General features: G+C 40.5%; 1 protein-coding gene across 1 annotated transcript in view; it reads right to left on the bottom strand.

Moving 5' to 3' along the window:
- Nucleotides 1-18575, bottom strand: part of cpped1 (calcineurin-like phosphoesterase domain containing 1) — a 55074-nt gene extending 36499 nt beyond the window's left edge. The window contains exons 1-2 of the mRNA XM_061707656.1: nucleotides 18391-18575; nucleotides 13338-13556 (exon numbers count right to left, since the gene is read on the bottom strand). Coding sequence (XP_061563640.1) covers nucleotides 13338-13556; nucleotides 18391-18454 — 283 coding nt within the window. The 5' untranslated portion in view covers nucleotides 18455-18575. The remainder of the gene's footprint in view (nucleotides 1-13337; nucleotides 13557-18390) is intronic.
- Nucleotides 18576-22105: the final 3530 nt, after the last annotated feature.

Raw genomic sequence — 22105 nt, 5'->3', positions numbered from 1 at the left:
GAAATTTTGATATGGGCATGCCCTACCGCCCATTCGTCCCCTCTTGCTGCTTTGGTTTGGGGCTGTAGTGGTTGTGTTCGGGGTGGTTCTATGTCAGTTTGAGGTGTTTTTACGCTTGTATTTCATTCATTCCTGTGCTCCCAATAGTTATTAATGGGGCGCGCTTTTTGGCATCTAGCGTTGCCACGGTAACGCTTTTGACTGAGAAAAGTAATGCCCATCGAGGCAAGATGGAGACGCATCTAACGATGTATGCCGTGCATGGGTGCACGTTCCGGTTCAGGCTACGTTAACGGATAGGTTTTTTTTTTCACCATGGTACAAAACCCCATCCGAATGAATGGGGCCATTTGGCCTGGATTTTGACATAAAATTTCCTTAATTCCCAGCTTCATGAAATTTGAGTATGTTGAATTCCACAGCGTGCCGAGTCAGGGGACATTTGTACGATGTCTCTACGATAACCTGTTGCCTAGCAACAAGCGTCCAAATTCAAACAGAAATAAAAAAAAAAAATGAAAGGTCAATATCGCGAAAACTGTAGTAATTAGCATAATGAGGTTGTAGGGGCCGTTACTGCCAATCGGGCCGAGTGTTTGAAAGTTTCAACCATGTCTCTACGATAAAGTTCGGCCGAGCAATAAGCGTCCGAATTTTCGCCTTTTTTTTTGCTTTTTGGCATCTAGCGTTGCCACGGTAACACTTTTTACTGAGAAAAGTAATGCCCATCGAGGAACCATGGAGACGCATCCAACGATGTATGCCATGTATGGGTGCATGTTCCGGTTCAGGCTATGTTAACGGATAGGTTTATTTTTCACCATGGTAAAAAACTCCATCCGAATGAATGGGGCCATGTGGCCTGGATTTTGACATAAAATTTCCTTAAATCCCAGCTTCATGAAATTTGAGTATGTTGAAGTCCACAGCGTGCCGAGTCGGGAAACATTTGTACCATGTCTCTACGATAACCTGTTGCCTAGCAACAAGCGTCCAAAGTCAAATGGAAAAAAAAAAAAAAAAGAAAGGTCAATATCACAAAAACTGTAATACTTGGCATAATGAGCTTGTACGTACCTTTAGGGACAATCAGGCCGAGTGTTTGAAAGTTTGAACGATGTCTCTACGACAAAGTTCGGCCGAGCAATAAGCGTGGGAATTTTCGCCTTTTTTTTTGCTTTTTGGCAACTAGCGTTGCCCCGGTAACCCCTATTACGGAGAAAAGTAATGCCCATCGAGGCATGATGGAGACGCATCCAACGATGTATGCCATGCATGGGTGCACATTCCGGTTCGGGCCGCATTAACGGACGAAAAAAAGTGCGGAATAAGAATAATAATAAAAAGAAAAGGGAAACCTTTTCTAGATACTAATATATCGCCTTCATTTTCATGTTTTTCCTCGTTTTTCCGGCCGTGTTTTAGTTTTTGGGGATTTTTTTTTTCCACATCAGAGCGGGGTCATGCTGTACACCCGCTGGTGCGCAGTGGGACTTTTGCGACTTTAGCTTGTTAGCAAAATGCTAGCAACATTGCCCTTTGGGCCATTCTGGACGATTGCAATATGGTCATGCCATTACTTGGCATGCCCATAATAAGAAAAGGGAAACCTTTTCTGGGTACTAATTTACGCCTTCATTTTCATGTTTTTCCTCATTTTTTCGGCCGTGTTTTACTTTTTGGGGATTTTTTTTTTCCACATCAGTGCGGGGTCATGCTGTACACCCGCTGGTGCGCAGTGGGACTTTTGCGACTTTAGCATGCTAGCAGCATTGCCCTTTGGGCCATTCTGGACGATTGCAATATGGTCATGCCACTACTTGGCATGCCCATAATAATAAAAAAAGGGAAACCTTTCTAGATACTAATTTAACGCCTTCATTTTTCAGGTTTTCTCGGCTGTGTTTCTTTTTTTGGGGATTTTTTTTTTCCACAACAGAGCGGGGTCATGCTTTACACCCGCTGGTGCGCAGTGGGACCTTTGCAACTTTAGCATGTTAGCGAAACGCTAGCAACATTGCCTTTTGGGCCATTCTGGACGATTGCAATATGGTCATGCCACTACTTGGCATGCCCATAATAATAATAACTAGAAAATTTCTGGAAATTTTGATATGGGCATGCCCTACTGCCCATTTGTCCCCTCTCGCTGCTTTGGTTTGGGGCTGTAGTGGTTGTGTTCGGGGTGGTTCTATGTCAGTTTGAGGTGTTTATGGTTGTATTGCATTCATTCCTGTGCTCCCTATAGTTATTAATAGGGTGCGCATTTTGGCATCCAGCGTCCCCACGGCGACGCTTTTGACTGAGAAAAGTAATGCCCATCGAGGCACGATGGAGAAGCATCTAACGATGTATGCCATGCATGGGTGCATGTTCCGGTTCAGACTATGTTAACGGATAGGGTTTTTTTTTCACCATGGTAAAAAACCCCATCCGAATGAATGGGGCCACTTGGCATGGATTTTGACAAAAAATGTCCTTAAATCACAGCTTCATGAAATTTTAATATGTTGAAGACCACAGCGTGCCGAGTTAGGGAACATTTGTAAGATGTCTCTACGATAACCTGTTGCCTAGCAACAAGCGTCCAAAGTTAAACAGAAATAAAAAAAAACCTGAAAGGTAAATATCACAAAAACTGTAATACTTGGCATAATTAGGTTGTACGTACTGTTAGGGACAATCGGGCCGAATGTTTGAAAGTTTGAACGATGTCTCTACGATAAAGTTCGGCCGAGCAAAAAGTGTTCAAATTTTCGCCTTTTTTTTTGCTTTTTGGCAACTAGCGTTGCCATGGTAACCCCTATTACTGAGAAAAGTAATGCCCATCGAGGCATGATGGAGACGCATCCAATGATGTATGGCATGCATGGGTGCACGTTGCGGTTCGGGCCGTATTAACGGACAAAAAAAAGTGCGGAATAAGAATAATAAGGAAGAAAAGGGAAACCTTTTCTGTATACCATTATATCGCCTTCATTTTCATGTTTTTCCTCATTTTTTCGGGCGTGTTTTATTTTTTGGGGATTTTTTTTTTCCACATCCGAGCGGGGTCATGCTGTACACCCGCTGGTGTGGCGTGGGACTTTTGCGACTTTAGCTTGTTAGCAAAATGCTAGCAACATTGCCCTTTGGGCCATTCTGGACGATTGCAATATGGTCATGCCACTACTTGGCATGCCCATAATAAGAAAAGGGAAACCTTTCTAGATACTAATTTAACGCCTTCATTTTTCAGGTTTTCTCGGCCGTGTTTCATTTTTTGGGGATTTTTTTTTTCCACAACAGAGCGGGGTCATGCTTTACACCCGCTGGTGTGACGTGGGACCTTTGCAACTTTAGCATGTTAGCGAAACGCTAGCAACATTGCCTTTTGGGCCATTCTGGACGATTGCAATATGGTCATGCCACTACTTGGCATGCCCATAATAAGAAAAGGGAAACCTTTTCTAGATACTAATATATCGCCTTCATTTTCATGTTTTTCCTCGTTTTTCCGGCCGTGTTTTAGTTTTTGGGGATTTTTTTTTTCCACATCCGAGCGGGGTCATGCTGTACACCCGCTGGTGCGCAGTGGGACTTTTGCGACTTTAGCTTGTTAGCAACATTGCCTTTTGGGCCATTCTGGACGATTGCAATATGGTCATGCCATTACTTGGCATGCCCATAAAAAGGGAAACCTTTTCTGTAAACTAATATATCGCCTTCATTTTTCAGGTTTTCTCGGGCGTGTTTTATTTTTTGGGGATTTTTTTCTTCCATATCAGAGCGGGGTCATGCTATAGACGAATCCGGCGAAACCCGGAAGTCGAGCGGCCGCCATTACTGCGGTGGCGGCTCCGCTCCTCTGCTCCAGCCCATAGACATATACGTATATAGATCCATGCTCCGCTCCCTGCCAGGCTCTCTTAATGTATTTGTATCATCGGAACACTCCTGTCCCGTCACGTGCATTTGTTTTGATAGTGAATGAAGACGGGAGGGACTTTCAAAACTACTTTTCTGTTTCACCAAGTGAACAGACGGAACGCAAAAAAAGATGTTAAACTGCTGGAAAGGAACTGGAATTTACCGTACCTTTACCATACCTTAAACAAGGAAGCCAGGGAGCGGTATATGGAGAAAATAATGATTATTAACGGTTTGGGTTCATATGAAATCACTACTAAAGAATGAAGCTCCGATGAGGATTTACTGCCGCAGTTCTGCAGAACCACCGTCTTACTACCTTGTTTAGTGTTTGGCAGCTGCTTTGGTAAATGTTTGACTCGCCATGTGTTTCAATAAATTAGTATAATATAACAACATACAGTACATCTTTTTTATTACTCTTACTTCTCTTTTCTTTTTTTTTATCCTGAAGATCTGGCTCCGAGGCGTGAGCAATATTTTTCTTTTCCTCGTGAGATAATTTTTTTCTTCTGCAGCTACAAATAGAGTTGATATTTTTTCCTCAACAAACTAGTTTTATCTGCAGATTGGGGTTATGTATGTATGTATTCTGTATCATCCGGAGCTGAGATAGTTCTGCCCTTCAATTAGAGACCTGTAATTGCGTTTTTTTTCGTCATCGGACGCCAGGCGATCAATAAAATATTCTTGGATACCTAAAATAAAACAAAACATAAACAGGTAATATTTAATTGTGCAGACGTGCCTCGTAAGGAGAGGAGGTGGAGAGAGCTATATTACAGTGTTTAATCATACACTCCCTTATCTCCCTATTCCTCTATTCTTTCCTGCTTATCGCTCAAACAAATCATTATTTATAAATTAACATCAGCATTAATTTAAGAAACCTTCATTATTTATGGAAGGCCACTGTCTAACATCATCAATCCAGCTATAATGATGCTGTAGAGCGTCAGGTTACAATAACAGCGCTGCGGTGGCAGATTGACACCTGCCACCGCAGCGATGGCGCCGCCCACAAACCGGTCGCCGGATTCGTGTATACACCCGCTGGTGCGCAGTGGGACTTTTGTGACTTCAGCTTGTTTTGAAAAATGCTAGCAACATTGCCCTTTGGGCCATTCTGGACGATTGTAATATGGTCATGCCACTACTTGGCATGCCCATAATAACCGAATCTAAGGCATGTGACCATGTCTGCCCAATGAACCCAACATCCTTACACTGTGCCCATATACATAATACACGTACTTTGTACAAAATACAAAAGCCTCCTCAGCATCTAGCATTATTTTTTGGGGGTAAATAATTTTCAGTATATAATTATTGGCCACTTAAAGTGGCAGGAACGTCCTAAAAAATGGTCTCATGCTAAGCCACACACCCTAAAATTTGTGTAAAACCAACAGTACCCCCCGACCAACAACCATCGATGCATTCTTTGAACCGGAGCTATGTAAGAAATTCCATACGAGTCCACACAAGTGACTTGTACATATAAATGATTGAAGTTTTATAGGAAATAATTAAGAATCCCAGGCAGGTTGTGAAACCAATCTCTTACTCTGTTTTCCTCTTTTGGAAAAGCAGTTGAGATGAACAGCACAGGTTATCCGTGAGAAAAAACACAATGCTGTTCTCTGTGCTCTCTCTCCGGCCTTCTGACTGAGAGGTCTTACTCATTTAATGAGATTGTTACACCAATTCAAGACTTTGGCAGGTTCTAGTTTAGCTTGTCCAACAGGGTAAGCATTCCATCAATTTCCTTCAAGACCGGCTGCAAAGACTAAATGGACTCCTCAGTGTTGGGGTCTTGCTGCCGTGTACAAGTGTGGAAACATTTCCTGGTGCCGTTAAACCTCATCCAAACATCCTCGGTGAAACATGGAGGGGGTAAATTTAAGGTCTAGGACTACTTTAATGTATCTTGCATGGAGAGGTTCAATTTGCAGTTTTATGTGAATTCAGAGATGGTTTAAGTTTCTTTTTAGTTATGATAGGGTAATAAAATTGTCCCCGTTTGTATATATTCCATACTTAAATATAGTTGTGCTTTCAGCTTCTAACAGTACTGAATGTACTGATGTAACTGATACATTTTAAGTATTGTCAAAGGCTTAAAATGTCTATTTATTTTGGCATAGGTCAACTTTCCCAAGTGCTAAGTCAAAGTCGCGTTGTTTTGGTCCCTAATGAACGTTTAGACCTATATAGTTGTTTAAATTCCAGGATGTTCCTTCAAGTTTGTGCCTTGAATATCTGGTTTGAAAGTCTTGAGAGTCTTAAGACTCCCTCCAACAACTCCACAGCAATAGAGAGACGACAGCAAAGTCCCAAGGTAACCGGTGCTTCACCTTGGTATGTTTAACCACATGCAGATGAGCATACTTAAATATTTTTCCTCGCTGTGTAAGGCGTAAAATTCCATGCGGACCCCCAGGGACACAGCTCGAATCCTTTGTAGTGCTCATTAGAAGAGTATCAAGTCCAGCATGTTTCTCTAATCTAATCAGGTCTCCATCTCGCTCTTTTAGCCCCTCATCTCATCCCTCAGCACCCTCCCTCCACCCCCCCCCCCCAAACTCCCTGCTCTTTATCCTCTTCATTTGTCAGCTTTGAAAGTAAATGAGGAAGACACAAGAAAGTGAATGCATGCGAGACGGACGTAGACGGGGAAAGAAGGAGAGGTGAGATTGATGGAAATGCTTCAGATGAGAAAAGTGCCTCCTGGGGGTTAGCTGGGTGGGAGAGGAATCACCTCAGATCGAAGGACATTTTATCAGTGAAGTATGGCAAGTGTGGCTTGGTGGTGGCAGAGCAATTTCTGGCCAACATTTCTCTATCAATTTCCTTTTCTTTTTCAGCTGACATTTGTTTAGTTTAGGTGCTTGGATTGTTCATTAAGGAATACCGTAATGTGACACCAATGAATGACTGAATTCAGTTTCAGCACATAACTGGGACAGATCTCCACTTCATCAATAAGTCTTTAGGTGCATGCATACAGATATCCTGTAACTTTAACGTAAAGATGGAAGACAGATATTCCTCAATTTTTAACTTGGTTCCATAATATGTGCACATGGTATTGTCCTAATTTATCTACCTGAGGGGTGCTGAAAAAAAGCGTGATCACAATTTTCACCTTTCCGACTAGAACAAGGTAGAAATACTCCGTAATGAAGAACCAGTGTTTCAGAAGCTGATTATAAAAATATTACAAAACGAAGACATCACTCGTTAGTTTACTTTCCTTTAAGTCTTGTTAAAAAGCTCAAACCCCTTAAAAGATGACCCACACTTACATGAACAAACAGAGCCTTTGATGCCTCCATAGGAGATTTATGGAGGCTTCAAAGAGATCAATCAGAGACAAGCATAAATTAGTATGTTTATATATGCTGACAGACTTGCAAATGAAGTTTGTCAAAATAAAGTATGAGGCACGTGACCACGTTCTGTTTACTAAAGGGAACAGAGAGACAATAGAGCAAAGAGATGGTTAGGAAAACAGAATGTGAGAGCAATGAAGAGGAGCGATAGTGAGTAAAATCTGTGGGAACAGAAATACAGTTGCCAATTTCCTGTCGCCAACAGGCAGCAGTGTTGACAATGCCAGTTGACAGCCAGCTTCCCTGGCTGCCACCCATTCATTCTGTATTGTAAGTAAACAGTTTAAGGGGAAATGTCATCCGAGAAACAGAGGGAGCAGCTTTAGCTATATCTCTTCCCTCCTCCCCGTCAATACCGTCGTCCAGTTACCAGGCTGGTGATGGACGTGGCGAGTAATGAGGATGGCACACGCAACCTGCTCTGCTGGGGCTGACAGTAACAAGGGCTGACGCCGCACCATTTAGAAGGTCCTCAAGGCTTTTGGGCTTCAACTTCATTTCTACAAAACCAACTGAAACACATCTCGCTTTAAACTCCAGAGGTGACTGATCAGTGGGAGATGGAGAGAGCGTGCTGGAAAATGGAGGGCAAACACGCTCTGGTTTAAATGGTGCAGTAATAAAGATGATAAGGATACTTGGAGGCCTGCAGCGAAACTTTCATGATGGGGAGTGACAGCGAAGGAGTGCTCATGACTGCTGCTGTGAGGCTGCAGTTGTTGGTCATTATGACCCAAAAAGAGACGAGGGAAGAAAGCTGTGACTATGTGTAGAGTATGAATATTTTACCTCGAGTCAAAATGTAAAAGCGTGGAGCCAAGGACAGTTTCTACATTACACACTACATATAATGAAATACCGTAATTGAAGTATGATTAATGCCTAATTTAGTCTGCAGGACCAAATCCAGGGAAACTTTGATCACTCGCCTATCAAACATGTGAGGAGAGTAGTGAGAGACATGCAGATATGAGGCAGGTCTGCTCACTGACTGCTCCTCTCCTTCACTGCCCATTCCTTGAGGCCAGTTAGCGAGGCGGGCAGCACATCTAGCCCCCTAATTATAATGCAGAGGTAGTTAGTAAAGGTGGTACCTTACGGCTCTTTTGTTGAACATTAATGTAACAGTGAGTCCTGCAAACCCATTTCATCTGTGTTAAAAAGTCATGGAAAAATACACAAACCGAGCCCCAGTCTCTCATTTCACTTCAGTAGAGATGCCTCTACAAAATCATACTTGCCAAAGTGCACAGTCGAAGCCCTTTACTTAGAATATGAATATGGGTCCACATCTTTGAGAAATGACAGGAGTTAAGATGTATTTTAGTAGTGAAAGGCTTATTTTGTAGAGGTTGTGTGGTATTAATCATCATGTCTATGACACTAATGAAGCTGAGAGGCAAAATGACATAAGAGAGCAGTCTGAACACTTTATTAGTCAAACACCAGAACTGTATTCTATTCATGCAACAAGACATTTATGGAGGTAAACTATTCTCAAATGCAGCTTGATCATGAATCTTTTAGTCTGACTACAGTTTGAAAAAAAACATCTGTTGTACCGAGTACACCAGGTGCTGCTTCGGTTAAAAGAGATTAACCAACTCGCAGAATGAGATTGATGGAACAAGACCAGGGAACTCCACGGATGGATATTATTTTTACATTAATGCTCGAAACAAACTAATCCATATTCTTTTCAGCAGCCAGCAGACTCATCCAAACTAATCTACAAGAAGCAAATACTTACCTTCCTGAAATAGCTCAAAGGTAACCAGAGTCATTTTATAGATACTTTCTATCACTGGGGGGTCCAGTGTTTACAGGCAAAGACTTTGAAAATCATCCCTACAACTAACTTTTTTTTATCCCCTATTAGCTTCCCAGAATTGGCCAGAAATCAAAGGCCGCTGAGCTTGATCAATAAACTAAAATCAGCATTAGTCTGAGAATAGCCAAAGGCCCTTTGCTTTTCAAAGATAAATATCAGCTGAAATCATGTGGGAAAATGCTGCTTGCTGACTCTGGCTGGGAAAAAGGCTAATGGGATGCCAGAGGCGAATGTTCATACCGACCGCAGCGAGAGATATTCTGCGGCTGCACCAGCCCAAGGCTTCTGTTTTTCACAGAGTGCATTAAATAGATTAGGACTGTCTCACTGAGCAGCAGAGAAAGCATTCATCAATGTATACCAGACACATTTCATTCAATTTTAATACGTAGAAAATGTGGGAAAGCCCATCCTGCTTTTCTGCACCAGTAGGTGCTGATCACAGACGTTGTGTGAGGTGGGTCTGACAATCTAACACACACTGTGTTCTGTATCACCAGCCAAGTGAATATTCTGACCTTATCTTGGTTAGAAATTACAAATGTTCCTATTTCAATTATAAATTCAAATGTTTGTATTGTTGGATTTCATCATTTCAGATAATGAGCTTTTTAAATAAAAGGTAGGAAGCTGAAATGATTGGACTACTTAGTCTAAGGTCTGCATACACTGGTCATTTGAAAGTTTATAAAAATGCTAGAATATTCAATATTTCTGCATAAATATTAGTTCAAACGTGAGCACATTTTCACGAGTATCAGAACAAGATCAGGAGAGGCCAGCTTAAAGAACGAGGTAGAAATATCCTAGTTGAGAAAATGTAATTCAATACTATGTAGAAGAGGAAAAAGTAAGTGGTCCTCTGAGATGACGAGTTTATCTAAAGATTATATTGAATTCAGGTGTGTGAAAAAATAACAGCTTGGTTCAAGTGTGCAATTGTTAGGCGATATGAAACAAAATCCCCCCTTCTACGGTGAGAATAGATGGTGATATACAATATTTCCAACCATCCATTAATGTTCATTTATCTGAGTCACTGGGGAAGCGGCCTGAAGACAGAAGTCCGGACCCTCCTCTCTCCTCCAGGCCTTCTGGGGAGGTGAAGCAACCAAGCAACATGCTGTTTCACAAATCCAACTCCGCCTATTTTTGACTTGTTTACGTGGTAGTTCGTCTTTGGCAAATATGACTCAGTGGAACTTACTTTGGAGGACACATGTCCATCTCTCTGTCAAGGAGACTGCTGTTCCAGTTTCAAAGTGTGAATACTGAGAAATGGCTATAACCCTTCCAGTAGGGCTGGGCGATGTATCGAGATTTTAATATATATCTATATATTTTCAAACACAATATGGTACGAGACAATATCGTTTATATCGATTTAAAAAAAAAAAAAAAAATTTACATTTTTTTTTTTAACATTTTTTTTTTAATGATTTTGATATAGCTTATTTTGTGACAAATTGACTTGAATGTTTTATTTGAGATTTGCACAAATGTTTTGTTATTTGCACAACTGTCAACCTCAGTGGAAAAGCCTGCCTGTTACTGTCAACATTGTATTAATTGCACAGTGTATTTTAATGTAATTGTTATGCAGGAAAGGGATATTTGTTTTATTTTATTCAAGAAGCATTTTTATTCTATATATGCAGGCAGTTTATTTTTATTTCATTTGTTTTAAACATGTTGATATTGTGCAGACCTCTGTTAATAAAGGAACCTGTGTGACATTTGGCACGAGGCATTGTATTAAAACTGACTGTTTTTTTAAGGGTTTGCCTCAGAAAAAAATTAAGCTAACAGAGATGCTATAATGCTTTGGGGGAAACCCCAATTAAGGCACAGAAAAAATATCGAGATATATATCGAGTATCGCCATTTAGCTAGAAAATATCGAGATATGACTTTTGGTCCATATCGCCCAGCCCTACCTTCCAGCTGTCCTGGGTCGGCCTTGGGACCCCATCCCGGCTGGTCGCTGGACTCTACTCTGAGTTCCTCCTGAATGACAGAACCCCGTCTCTAAAGAGGAGTCAGTGACCCTGCAAACTGATTTCAGTATCCGTGTCCTCATCTCTACCCACAGTTCCTACCCTCATAAGTGAGCATAAGAAACCGAGATCAACCCATAAACACCACGGGCCCAGACCACTGCAGATTCAGCACTGACCTGCCTCTTGTTATTTTCTATGACGACTGAGGGACAGACTCACTAAACTAGAGCATAATGAGCAGCCTGTGAGACCGCAGTTATCCCAAAAGACCACCAGGACGGGAGTCCAAAGTTCCTTTGGCTGTTTTTTGCTGAGAGAAGGGATGTAAGATGGCAAAAGCTAGACCACACTTCCTGAAATTATCCAAATATTCCATCAAATGAACCTGAAACTGATACTTTCACATGACATAATCTGTTATAAAATTTTAAGTTGTGGAGGTCAGAAAATATCGTAATTTGGAGAGTAATCATAATGAAATGACAGAACACAGTGGAGACTTTGCAGCTGACGCAAAATTATAGTCTAATTGTTAACAGATCATCTCAAACCACCAGTCTCTGGAAAAATGCTTTCTGGTTTCAAAAAGGTCACGGTATTCATGAGAGATGTCACACCATACCATTTCTACCCAAACTCATCTCTTTGACAGATGCCTTGTGGATGACAAAATAATGACCTGTCCTTATCTCCATCTGATATAAACCCTGGTGACACCTCATGTGATTCAGACTGGATGGAGACAATCTACTTCTTTTGACTTGTTACACCGTGTCCACACTGCATGCGACGTGAGCGAGCGTCAGTGTCAAAAACAGTTTCATTGCTTTATTTTTTATTGTACTGTCTATACTGGTTGCGAGCGACGCGGCGCGACGCGGCGCGATGCGCCGTTTTGAGCTGAACATTTGTTGCACGCCCTGTTTCTTTTTTCTTCCTGTCGCTCGCGTTGAAAGCCAGTTGAAAGTTGATAAAAAAAGTTGAAAGCGCTGTAGAAAACAGTCATTTCAATACAAGAACCTCAATAAAGTGGCAGCTGGCTGGAGGGAGATCGCCAGGAAACTGGAAGGTTCTGATAAGATAATAAGATATAATAAGAATCTTATCTTAATCTTATTAGGGCTTAATTTGTGCCGGATCCTGCCGGATTTCTCGTGTCCTCTGCTTTTTACCCACATCCCAGTAATGATCTGACATGCTGACATGTTTGCTGCATTTAACACCACACGCCGGTCACTCCACGCTGTTCGCTGTTTGATTGCGTCACCGTTCGGTTTTTTCCCCACTTATTCCACCGAATAATAAGCTTGTTTTCTGTTTAGAAAGTACAAACGTAGGAAGATTACAAGTAATCACCCATCATTTACTTGTCCCTTTACTCTTTTAGGAGTAATTTTAGGAGTTTCTTTCAGGAACGCACGGGCGGGTGAATAAAGGCTGATTTATGGTTCCGCGTAAAATCGACGGCGTAGCCTACGGCGTAGGGTACGCGGCGACGCACACCGTTCGGTGAGTGCGCCGCGTACCCTACGCCGTAAGGTCTGCGTTGGTGTAACGCGGAACCATAAATCAGCCTTTTAAAAGGCGAGTCTCAGCTGTCAATCAAAAGAACGTGGTAGAACGTGGGGCCGATAACGCGTTCAGTGTGGACAGAGCGCGTCCGATGCCACGCAGTGCGACGCGACAGTCGGACGCTCGCATGCAGTTAGGACAGGCTGTTAATCTTGCAAAAAATGCTGTTAGTAATCTCCTGAGAGACTATTCTCATTGTTTTTTCAACATTCAGGTTTGAAGTTGAACAGTATCCTGGATTTACTAAGAGGAGTGTCACTGTTCAACGGTTATTTCAGACTAGTAGAATGCAGTTTTGTTAACATTTCAAATCTCCCAACAAATCTCTCTGACCTGCTACACTGCAGCAAAAATAATCAACTGTGCCCAAGATTCACAAATGACAACCATATCTCACAAAAAGACTCAGATTACATGCCTTGCCTATCTGGAAACACGTACAATGGATAGCGTAAGAAATTAGTATGGTTTCACGCAGAGAAATGTCTGTCAAGTTTTACTACTGTGACAAATTTATTTGATGTTGGCACAAAAGCAATCGTCAGAGCAGCTTTCCTGTCAACTCCAAGTCATTCAGTCCCTAGCAGAAGTAATAGTCTTATTTGATTCTTTTCTGTCCTTTGGCCCTACCTGGCATAGCGTGGACTAGGTCACCGCACAGCACCACGAATCTCGGTCGAGGTCGGAGCTGATTAACGGCCTCCACAGCCTGCTTGGTGAGCTCGACCTCCTCAGCCCATTCGTCCCCCCCACCGTCACAATCACCGTCTCTCCAGGCCTTCATCAGCCCAAGCTGGGGGTCTGCAGCTTGGATGAAGCAAAACGGTCCGGTCCACTGACGCTCAGCATCTGGAAACAGAACAAACAAGCATTGACTTGCACGATGCAATTATGTTATATTTAAATAAGTCAACATGTTAGAGAGATGGAAATTGATCTGAACAATGTTCTTATTCTAACTTTTCAACACCACTGATACTTTACTGGACTTGTCATCTTTCAGCTAATAAAAGGCTGCTTTTCCAGCATCAAAAATAGAAAGTAAATAGGGATAGCTGCTGAACAACCACAGGAATTACCCTCTTAGTTGACCGCGGAGACATGAGGGAATTTTGGTTTTATCATGTTCCCAAAAAATATGACTTCTACATTATAAATTTGCCAAATTTCTATTAGGTGTATTTACACCTTATGACCACCCGGTTAGGATTGATCAGGTCCTTCTGGTGCTCCCAAAAGAGCCCTCGCCATTCCTGGAACCTGGTACAGGGATATTAGTATACGTATTTTGAGTCCTCTGGGTTGTGGGGTCTCTGTGGGATGGGAATTGGGTCATATTGATGGGTCATATAGTCGTAGGAGATGGAGGGAGGCAGGAGTAATACCAGCAATTTCCTTTATATAACAAAAGGCACTGAAAAGGTGGAAATATCCAAAATAAGCAAGGCTCGAAAAGCAGAAGACAGGGAGCAGACAGAAGAGCAATGCAGGAAGGAACACAGGGGGGGGTGAAATATGAAATGACAATGTACCAGTGGGGAAGGAAGGAAGGACAGGGAGGACAACATACAGACTCAAGAGCTGACAAGATACAAGTGTGAACAATCACTGCTGACCTGTTGGGGAAGGTGTGGGGAATGATTTTGCCAAGTTGGGGAAAGTGATTGGTCTGGAAAAAATGTAGGTAGGTGGCAAGTCAAAATAACACTCATGTGAATGCCAGGATGTGCGATGTAACAAGATAAGCAGTTTCACTCACGTTACCGTCAGTGATCACAATCTTAAGTCGGATCTATGCAAATCTTTCTAAAGGTTTATGTCACAAAACGCTTCCATAGAGAGGCTATACATCATCTATATATCCACAAAAATCTTTACGGGTTAGGTGAAATCACAATATTTACCGTTTAAAGCCCTTTAGAGCATTGCAAAATTATATAGAAGCTAGGGCTGCACGATTCTGGACAAAATGAGAATCACGATTTTTTTGCTTAGAATTGAGATCACGATTCTCTCACGATTTTTTTCCAATATAAAATTTATTGCACTTATTACTTTAACTTTGCAACAGCTGAACAAAAATATAATAACAATAAACATCTCTTGTCTTCTTTACACAAACCTTTGAATAATTTAAACAATAATAACAATTTTGAACAATATTTGTTCCTCCCTGAGTTGAACACCCTTTTAGAAAGGGGACTTGTAACAGATCCTGTAGTTCTGAGGCAACAAATTATTCCTCTGGCTGGGATGAACCCCCCATTGCCTTTTGCTGCTATTAAGAAGCTGCCGATACAAAAGGTAAACGTTACAAAATAAAAGACTGGCATCAACTTTGTAACAGCTGACATTGAACATAAAAACAATAAACATCTCTCTTGTCTTTAAATAATTTAAACAATAATAACAATTTAACAATATTTGTTCCTCCCTGAGTTGAACACCCTTTCAGAAAGGGGACTTGTAACAGATCCTGTAGTTCTGAGGCAACAAATTATTCCTCTGGCTGCTTTTTGCTGTAACAGCTGACATTGAACATAAAAACAATAAACATCTCTCTTGTCTTTAAATAATTTTAACAATAACAATTTTAACAATATTTATGTGCAATATGTGTCAGGTGATGAGAAAGGTAGATGTTTCTCCAAATGTAATCCACAATCATTAACAAAATATAACAAACATGACAACATGATAGTTGACCATGACAGGACTACAACAACCTAGAACATAGGCCTAGTCCTTTTTTTATGCAGCCATCTTAAAAAAAAAAAAAAAAAAATTTAAATCGTCGTCATTTGGAAATGAGATCGCGTTCAAGCATGAATCGAGATCGCGATTTTTTTAACGATTAATCGTGCAGCCCTAATAGAAGCTTCTCAAAATTAATTCTTTAAATGTGCACAACACTTTTAGCAGAAGGGGTTATGATCAGGATTCAAAAATGGGACCTGAAGCCCAGCTAGGGGAAGTGATGCACTCTTTACTGATAACTAATCCTGAATAACAAAGTAACATGTTGAGCAAGGACCATTTACACAATCCAATCTAATCATTTTCAAATATTCATTAACAAGACTAGCAGTACCACCAAGAAAAGGCTGATGGTAATCACAAGGAATAACATTGATGAAAGAAAAACAGGTGTTATAAAAGGGGAGTATTGTTGCCTGAAGGTGGACAGATGTTAAGAATAGGAGTAAATAACAGCTTTCTATTCCACTCATTCAATTTCTGGAGGATGTACAATAGGATCACTACCTCTAGTTATGTAGTGATGCTGTCGCCGTGGAGAGACTGCATTCAGCACAAATCCCCTCACTCACACTCAGCAGGAGATAGTACTGTAGCTGTTGAGCATCCATTGTGCTTAATATGCTCTCAATGCATCACTCTCCCAAATGAGTTTATGATAATTCAGTCCTCCAGAGAAACTTGAGCAAAGATGGGGAAAGAAAGGCAGACAAAGAGCATCTTGCTCCTGGGAGCGAGTAGAGAAAAAGCTTAACAAAGATCTGCTCTGTGTAATTGACATTTATGAAATTAGGAGTGGAAACACATTCTTCTTTTACGATTATGATCCTTCTATCTTCAACCAAATTACTTAAGAAGCCTGAACTAACCTCACCTTGATCATAATTTATGACTACACACTGGGGACAATGATGAACTTTTCTGCTAAAAAGGAAAACTGTTGATGAATTTTAAATTTTGTGAACTCCCAAGATCAATGTAGTATGACGTTTTCTTGCAATATTTTATGTCAACTTTTTTTGTTGGAGCCTTAATTGGTCTAACTGGTCTACTTCTTGAAGGGATGCAGGCAAGCTGTTGTTATTTTAACTAATCAAATACTTTAATATACTTTATTTAACATCAGACCTGTTCTGTCAAGGGACTGTATGGAAATCACAGATTAGATAAAGATGCACTATATTTCAGCCCTAAAAAAAAGCTAAATATTAAAAGCGATCACAAATATTGTTAGAGCCCACACAAGTTTCTTTGTTTCACTGATCAGGGTGTGGCAGTTCAACGTTCTACTTTAGTCAGATGTGACTCTTAAACACGTATTACTAGATTAACACATGATCGGAGACATGGGGAAGCTGTTATATGTGGTTACACTGGGGGAAACCACAACTTACTTAAATAAAACTTTATTTTACTTTTTTTTTTATTTAATTTTTTTGACGCAACAGGTTGTACAATTAAAATACTGTACATCTCATCTCACCCAATTGGATCAAATCCAAACAAAGTTCCGTAAAGGATGTTCCAGCAGGGGGCGCTAAAAAAAACTAAACAGATACTCAAAGTAGAAACTGATGAAAACATTACTGAACTATGGGACTTTATTTTAGATTATCTCCATCTTACTGTCTTTAATTTGGCCCTGCCCCTTCTCAACCTTTCCCCGACCCTGCCCCTAACCTGGGGCTTGCTGATTGGGCCGGAGCTTCTGGAGCTGCGTGCTGGCCTGCGGTCCCCACCCCCGGTCATCCCGTTGCTGCTTCCACCTGCCTGCTGTGCTGTTGACATCCCCGACCCCCAGTCTGGCCCTCGGCAGGAGGGTCCCCCCTCATGAGCCTGGTCCTGCTCAAGGTTTCTTCCCTCTTAAAGGGAGAGTTTTTCCTTGCCACTGTTTGGCTTAAGGCTTTTCTCCCACTATGGGAGTTTTTACCTGCCATTGTTTATGTAATAATTGCTCGGGGGTTTATGTTCTGGGTCTCTGGAAAGCGTCTGGAGAAAACTTTTGTTGTCAAACTTCAGAAGAAAGTTCCTGTAGACCTGAGGTCTGCTCCAACTGTCAGCTCCTTCAAATCAGGCCTAAAAACATTACTGGTTACTGAAGCGTACCGGTACTCTTAAATTAAATACTTACCTGCTGTTCTCTACTGCCCTTACTTTTAACAGCTTGTGCTTTTTATTATTTTACTTCTTTTCTTATCATCTTATTCATAATTTTATTCAATCTTATTTGTTATCTACTGTCTAATTATGTCTTGCCGCTTTTAATGTCAATGTAAAGCACTTTGAATTACCTTGTGTTGAATTGTGCTACAGTATATAAATAAACTTGCCTTGCCTATTAGACACTATATATATAAAATTGAATTGAACTAATTTTATGGTAAGATGAAGTAGAAAAAAAGAAAACTAACTTATCTCAGTAGCAGACAGGAAGTATTTTAAATACAATCAAGGTTAGAAACTTTACTAAATTAAGCCTAAACAAATTAAGGATTTCTGATTTACACACACACACACACACACACACACACACACACACACACACACACACACACACAATATATATTATATATATATATATATATATATATATATATATATATATATATATATATATATATATATATATGTATATATATATATATGTATATGTGTACAAACATGTAATAGGATGAACAGCCATGATTATCAGTATTTATATATTTCAGAGTTTATTTATTACTTTAGTAATAGTACTATTTACAGACAAGGTAGCAGCCACCTATCAGTGGTGACCCGTATATTAAAAAAAGCTTTAAAAATAAATCGTTGTCGCTGACAAACCTTTAAACTGCTGCCAGCAAACAACTTGCGTAAGTACTCAGTTAAAGAGCATTAGCACATTAGTTGGCCGGCGGAGCTAAAGCCGCTAACCACAGCGGGATACCTTCAGTCAGTCCGCTGAACGTCCGCTGTTTGGCCCTGAGAAATATGTCCTGGCTCTCGGCCATGGCATGAAGGATCTCCCCGGTAAAGCAGAGCGGGACCCCGGAGCTGCTGAGCCTGCCTCCGCGCCGACCTGTGGAGCTGCTGCCGGGTTGAAGAGTGAAGTGCAGCGGCTGAGATCCACGACTGGGGGATCGGTGATCGACTACGCAGCCTGTTCCACGAATCTGTGTGCAACTTCTCTGAAGTTTCAACAGTGTTACTATGGTTACTAACCACTACAACCAGTACTCGAGTTGTAAAATGAAATTCAGGGGGGATGGTGGATTTTATCATATGGGGACAGATAATTTGTGCTGATTACAAATAATATATTATATTACAAATAATAGCACTGACCAAAACACCTGCAGAAATACTGCAGGAATGACATAGCAGCAGTTAAATGTAGCCTTCTGTAAGCTTTAAATATCCACTGGGCTTACATCAAATACATCAAAACACAACAATAAAAAAACGTTTTCTGAATTTATCAATATGATTCTGTCCTTCACAGGATAAGTAAAATGGATCACTGCAAAAACTTAACAAGAATATTTGTCTTATTTCTAGTTAAAATGTCTCATTTTAGTAAAAAAATCTCATTACACTTAAAACGAGACTCATCACTGGAAAAAACAACAATTTTCACCTGATTCAAGTAGATTTTCACTTGAAGTAAGTAGAAAAATCTGCACGTGGAACAAGATTTTATTGCTTATAATGAGAAGATAAATCTTGTCCCACTGGCAGATCTAATTATTTCAAGTGAAAATTTACTTGAAACAGGTGAAAATTGTGAAATAAGTAATTTTTCTGGTGTTATTTTTCTGGTGATAACTCTTAATGTTGAAATAGCAGTAATAACACATTCATTGATGAAATGATATAAGGGATGGAAAGGGGGGATGGCTGTTTTACAGGGGGGATGATTTTGACCGTTTTTATTTCAGGGGGGGTGCCACCCCCCCCCCCCCCCCCCCCCCATCCCCCCTCAACTCCAGTACTGACTACAACATACATGCGATTCTAACAAACGTATTGGGAAGCTGTCAAAATATAGAATATTTACTGTATAGAATACAGTTGTGTGAAAAAGTGTTTGCCCCCTTCCTGATTTCCTTTTTTCACACAGGGCCATGTAGGTTTGGATTTTTCTTTCCCTTTAATAATAAAAACCTTCATTTAAAAACTGCATTTTGTGTTTACTTGTGTTATCTTTGTATAATATTTAAATTTGTTTGATGATCTAGTGACAAACATGCAAAAGAATAAGAAATCAGGAAGGGGGCTCGCACTCTTCCTGTTTTTAGTGGCTATTTTAAAAATCTTTTTATATATTCATGCCACATTCTGCTAGTCTTTACGGTCAGTTTGAGCGAAAATAACCAAGTCAAATTCCCTGTCGTGTTTGACCTCACTTGGCCAATAAACATGATTCTGATTCTGGTTTGCATCACATCATGCACATGTTTAATTCCATTACCATTTAGTCTGGTAATGTTATACCTCTATCAGTTGTATGATCTCATACATACAGTTTCATAAAACAGCCAAATTAAGATATGTAAAAACATTGAAAAATGAGTTTGTTCCCTTACAGTAAAAAAAACTAAAAAAAAACTGAATGTGGTCACTATAATTATAGGCTTCTTGAAACTGACAATAGTTAAAATAATTTACTGAAAAATGACACAAATGAAAATGAGGCAAGATAATAATCTAACTAAAGTAATGTGTTAAACTAAAGCTTATCCCATCAGTGGCATCACAGGTGTCTTCAATCTGGCAGTTAGTCATTTATAAACGAAAAAAAAAATCCCTCTTTTGTTTGGTGTCATGGACATGGACATGGACATTTACCAGAGGAAACAGATCAGAGAGTCTGAAAAGGTCGGAAAGAAAATTACAGACGAGCATGTTTAAAGTAAAGTCTAGAAGACCATCTCCAAAGAGCTCCTGTTCCTGTGATCACAGTTGCAAATTTCACTCAGAGGTTTAAGCTCCACTGTAACCAACCTCCTTGGATGTGGCTACAAGAGGAAAACTGATGACAAATTGAGGAGCCGCATAATACCAAGGTATAAGAGCCCAGAACCCCCTCCAATGAGATTCAAGGTAAACCCCAAGGCCAAGATACATCAGTGTCGGATCACACTACCCATTTCTGTTTGAAATGTCAAAAATCTTCTGCGGAATGTATTTTGGACAGCTGAGAAAGAACTGGAGCTTTAAGGCAAGTCACATCACCGCCATGTTCAGACACAAAGAAATATGCCTTCAAGCTACCGTGAAACATGGAGGAGGCTTGGTTATGTTCTGAGGCTGCTTTGCTGTATAAAATGAAATCTCAAGACTACCAAGGATGCTCATTTTTAAGCATCATGTTGAATCACAATGCTAAAGCACCGTGTGATCTATTACTTTTGTCGGTTTCCATTAATTTTAGTGACCATTGTAGGTTTTTATTTCTTTAATTTAATGGAAGGCTACCAAATAATCTGTCCAAACGTATACGTCTCCCTGGAGGCTGTAGGCCTGTACGTCCCAGCACATCCGCACTGGATCCTTGAACAAATCTCCAACAAGGCAAGCAGCTTCCAAGTCCCTGAAGATGCTTTGGGTAATTTAAAAAACAAATGAAATGTAGTAATGCTCAAATTTGATCTGCAAATCACATTTTCAGCAGATGAATATAATCAGGCATTTTTCCTCTTATCATTCAGCATATGCAGTTCCCAAGGATGCATCTTAAACTGAAAGTTTCCATTTCCATATCATCTGAATTTTATCACTGCCCACAGCTAACTTTTCTCACAAGGAGAAGAACCTTGGACAGAAGTTGGACCATGGAGAGAGGTCATGTTCCTGCTGTATTCTTCACAGCAGTGAATGTCAGCTGGGGTAGGGGCAGTTTGTATGTTTTCCCACTTTTGAATGTTCTAGATCAGGGGTCACCAATCCTGGTCCTCGAGGGCCGGTGTCCCTGCAGGTTTTAGATGTTTCCCTGCTTCATTGCACCATGATACAAGTGACTGTGTCATTAACAGAATTGTGCAGCCCTGGGTGACAAGCTGATGACGATGATTAATTAGAATCAGATGTGTTAAAGCAGGGAAACATCTAAAACATGCAGGACACCGGCCCTCGAGGACCAGGATTGCCCACCCCTGTTCTAGATGATTTAAAATGTTTTTTTTGTAAAACATTAAGAACCTTCATAAGACATGCATGATTTGCAGATAATCCGTGTATTTTTTTATTTTAATGCAGGTAAGTATGTTTATCTCAGGGTAGTAACGATGCCTTCAGAACAAAAACAAGTTCACTTGATGAACTGCAGAAATCAAAAAAAGGAAGTATCAAAAGTGCTCCTTTAAAAGGCTGATATTGTGTGTTGAGATGAACATTTCAAGTTGCTCCTTTTTTAATAAGTCAGGTTTTAGCTTTAAAGCTCCTTTCACCCAGAGCCAGCTCCTGGTTTCGGTCTGCTGATGTTACCGAGCCTGATTACTGAATACTGGTTACTGATCTCAGAGAAGCATCTCTGGCTCCAGAAGGGAGTTTTCCTCTCTGCTGTCAGCAAGTGTTTTTTGTTGAGGGGTTATTGAAGGGTTTCTCTCCATATGATATTGTCTAAAGGTTGACTCGACCAGATAAAGTACCCTGATACTTGG

The sequence above is a fragment of the Cololabis saira genome, chromosome 19 (assembly GCF_033807715.1).
Source record: "Cololabis saira isolate AMF1-May2022 chromosome 19, fColSai1.1, whole genome shotgun sequence".
NCBI lineage: Eukaryota > Metazoa > Chordata > Actinopteri > Beloniformes > Belonidae > Cololabis > Cololabis saira.
The sequence above is the reverse complement of the archived record's forward strand: the minus strand, read 5'-3'. Positions and strand labels throughout refer to the sequence as shown.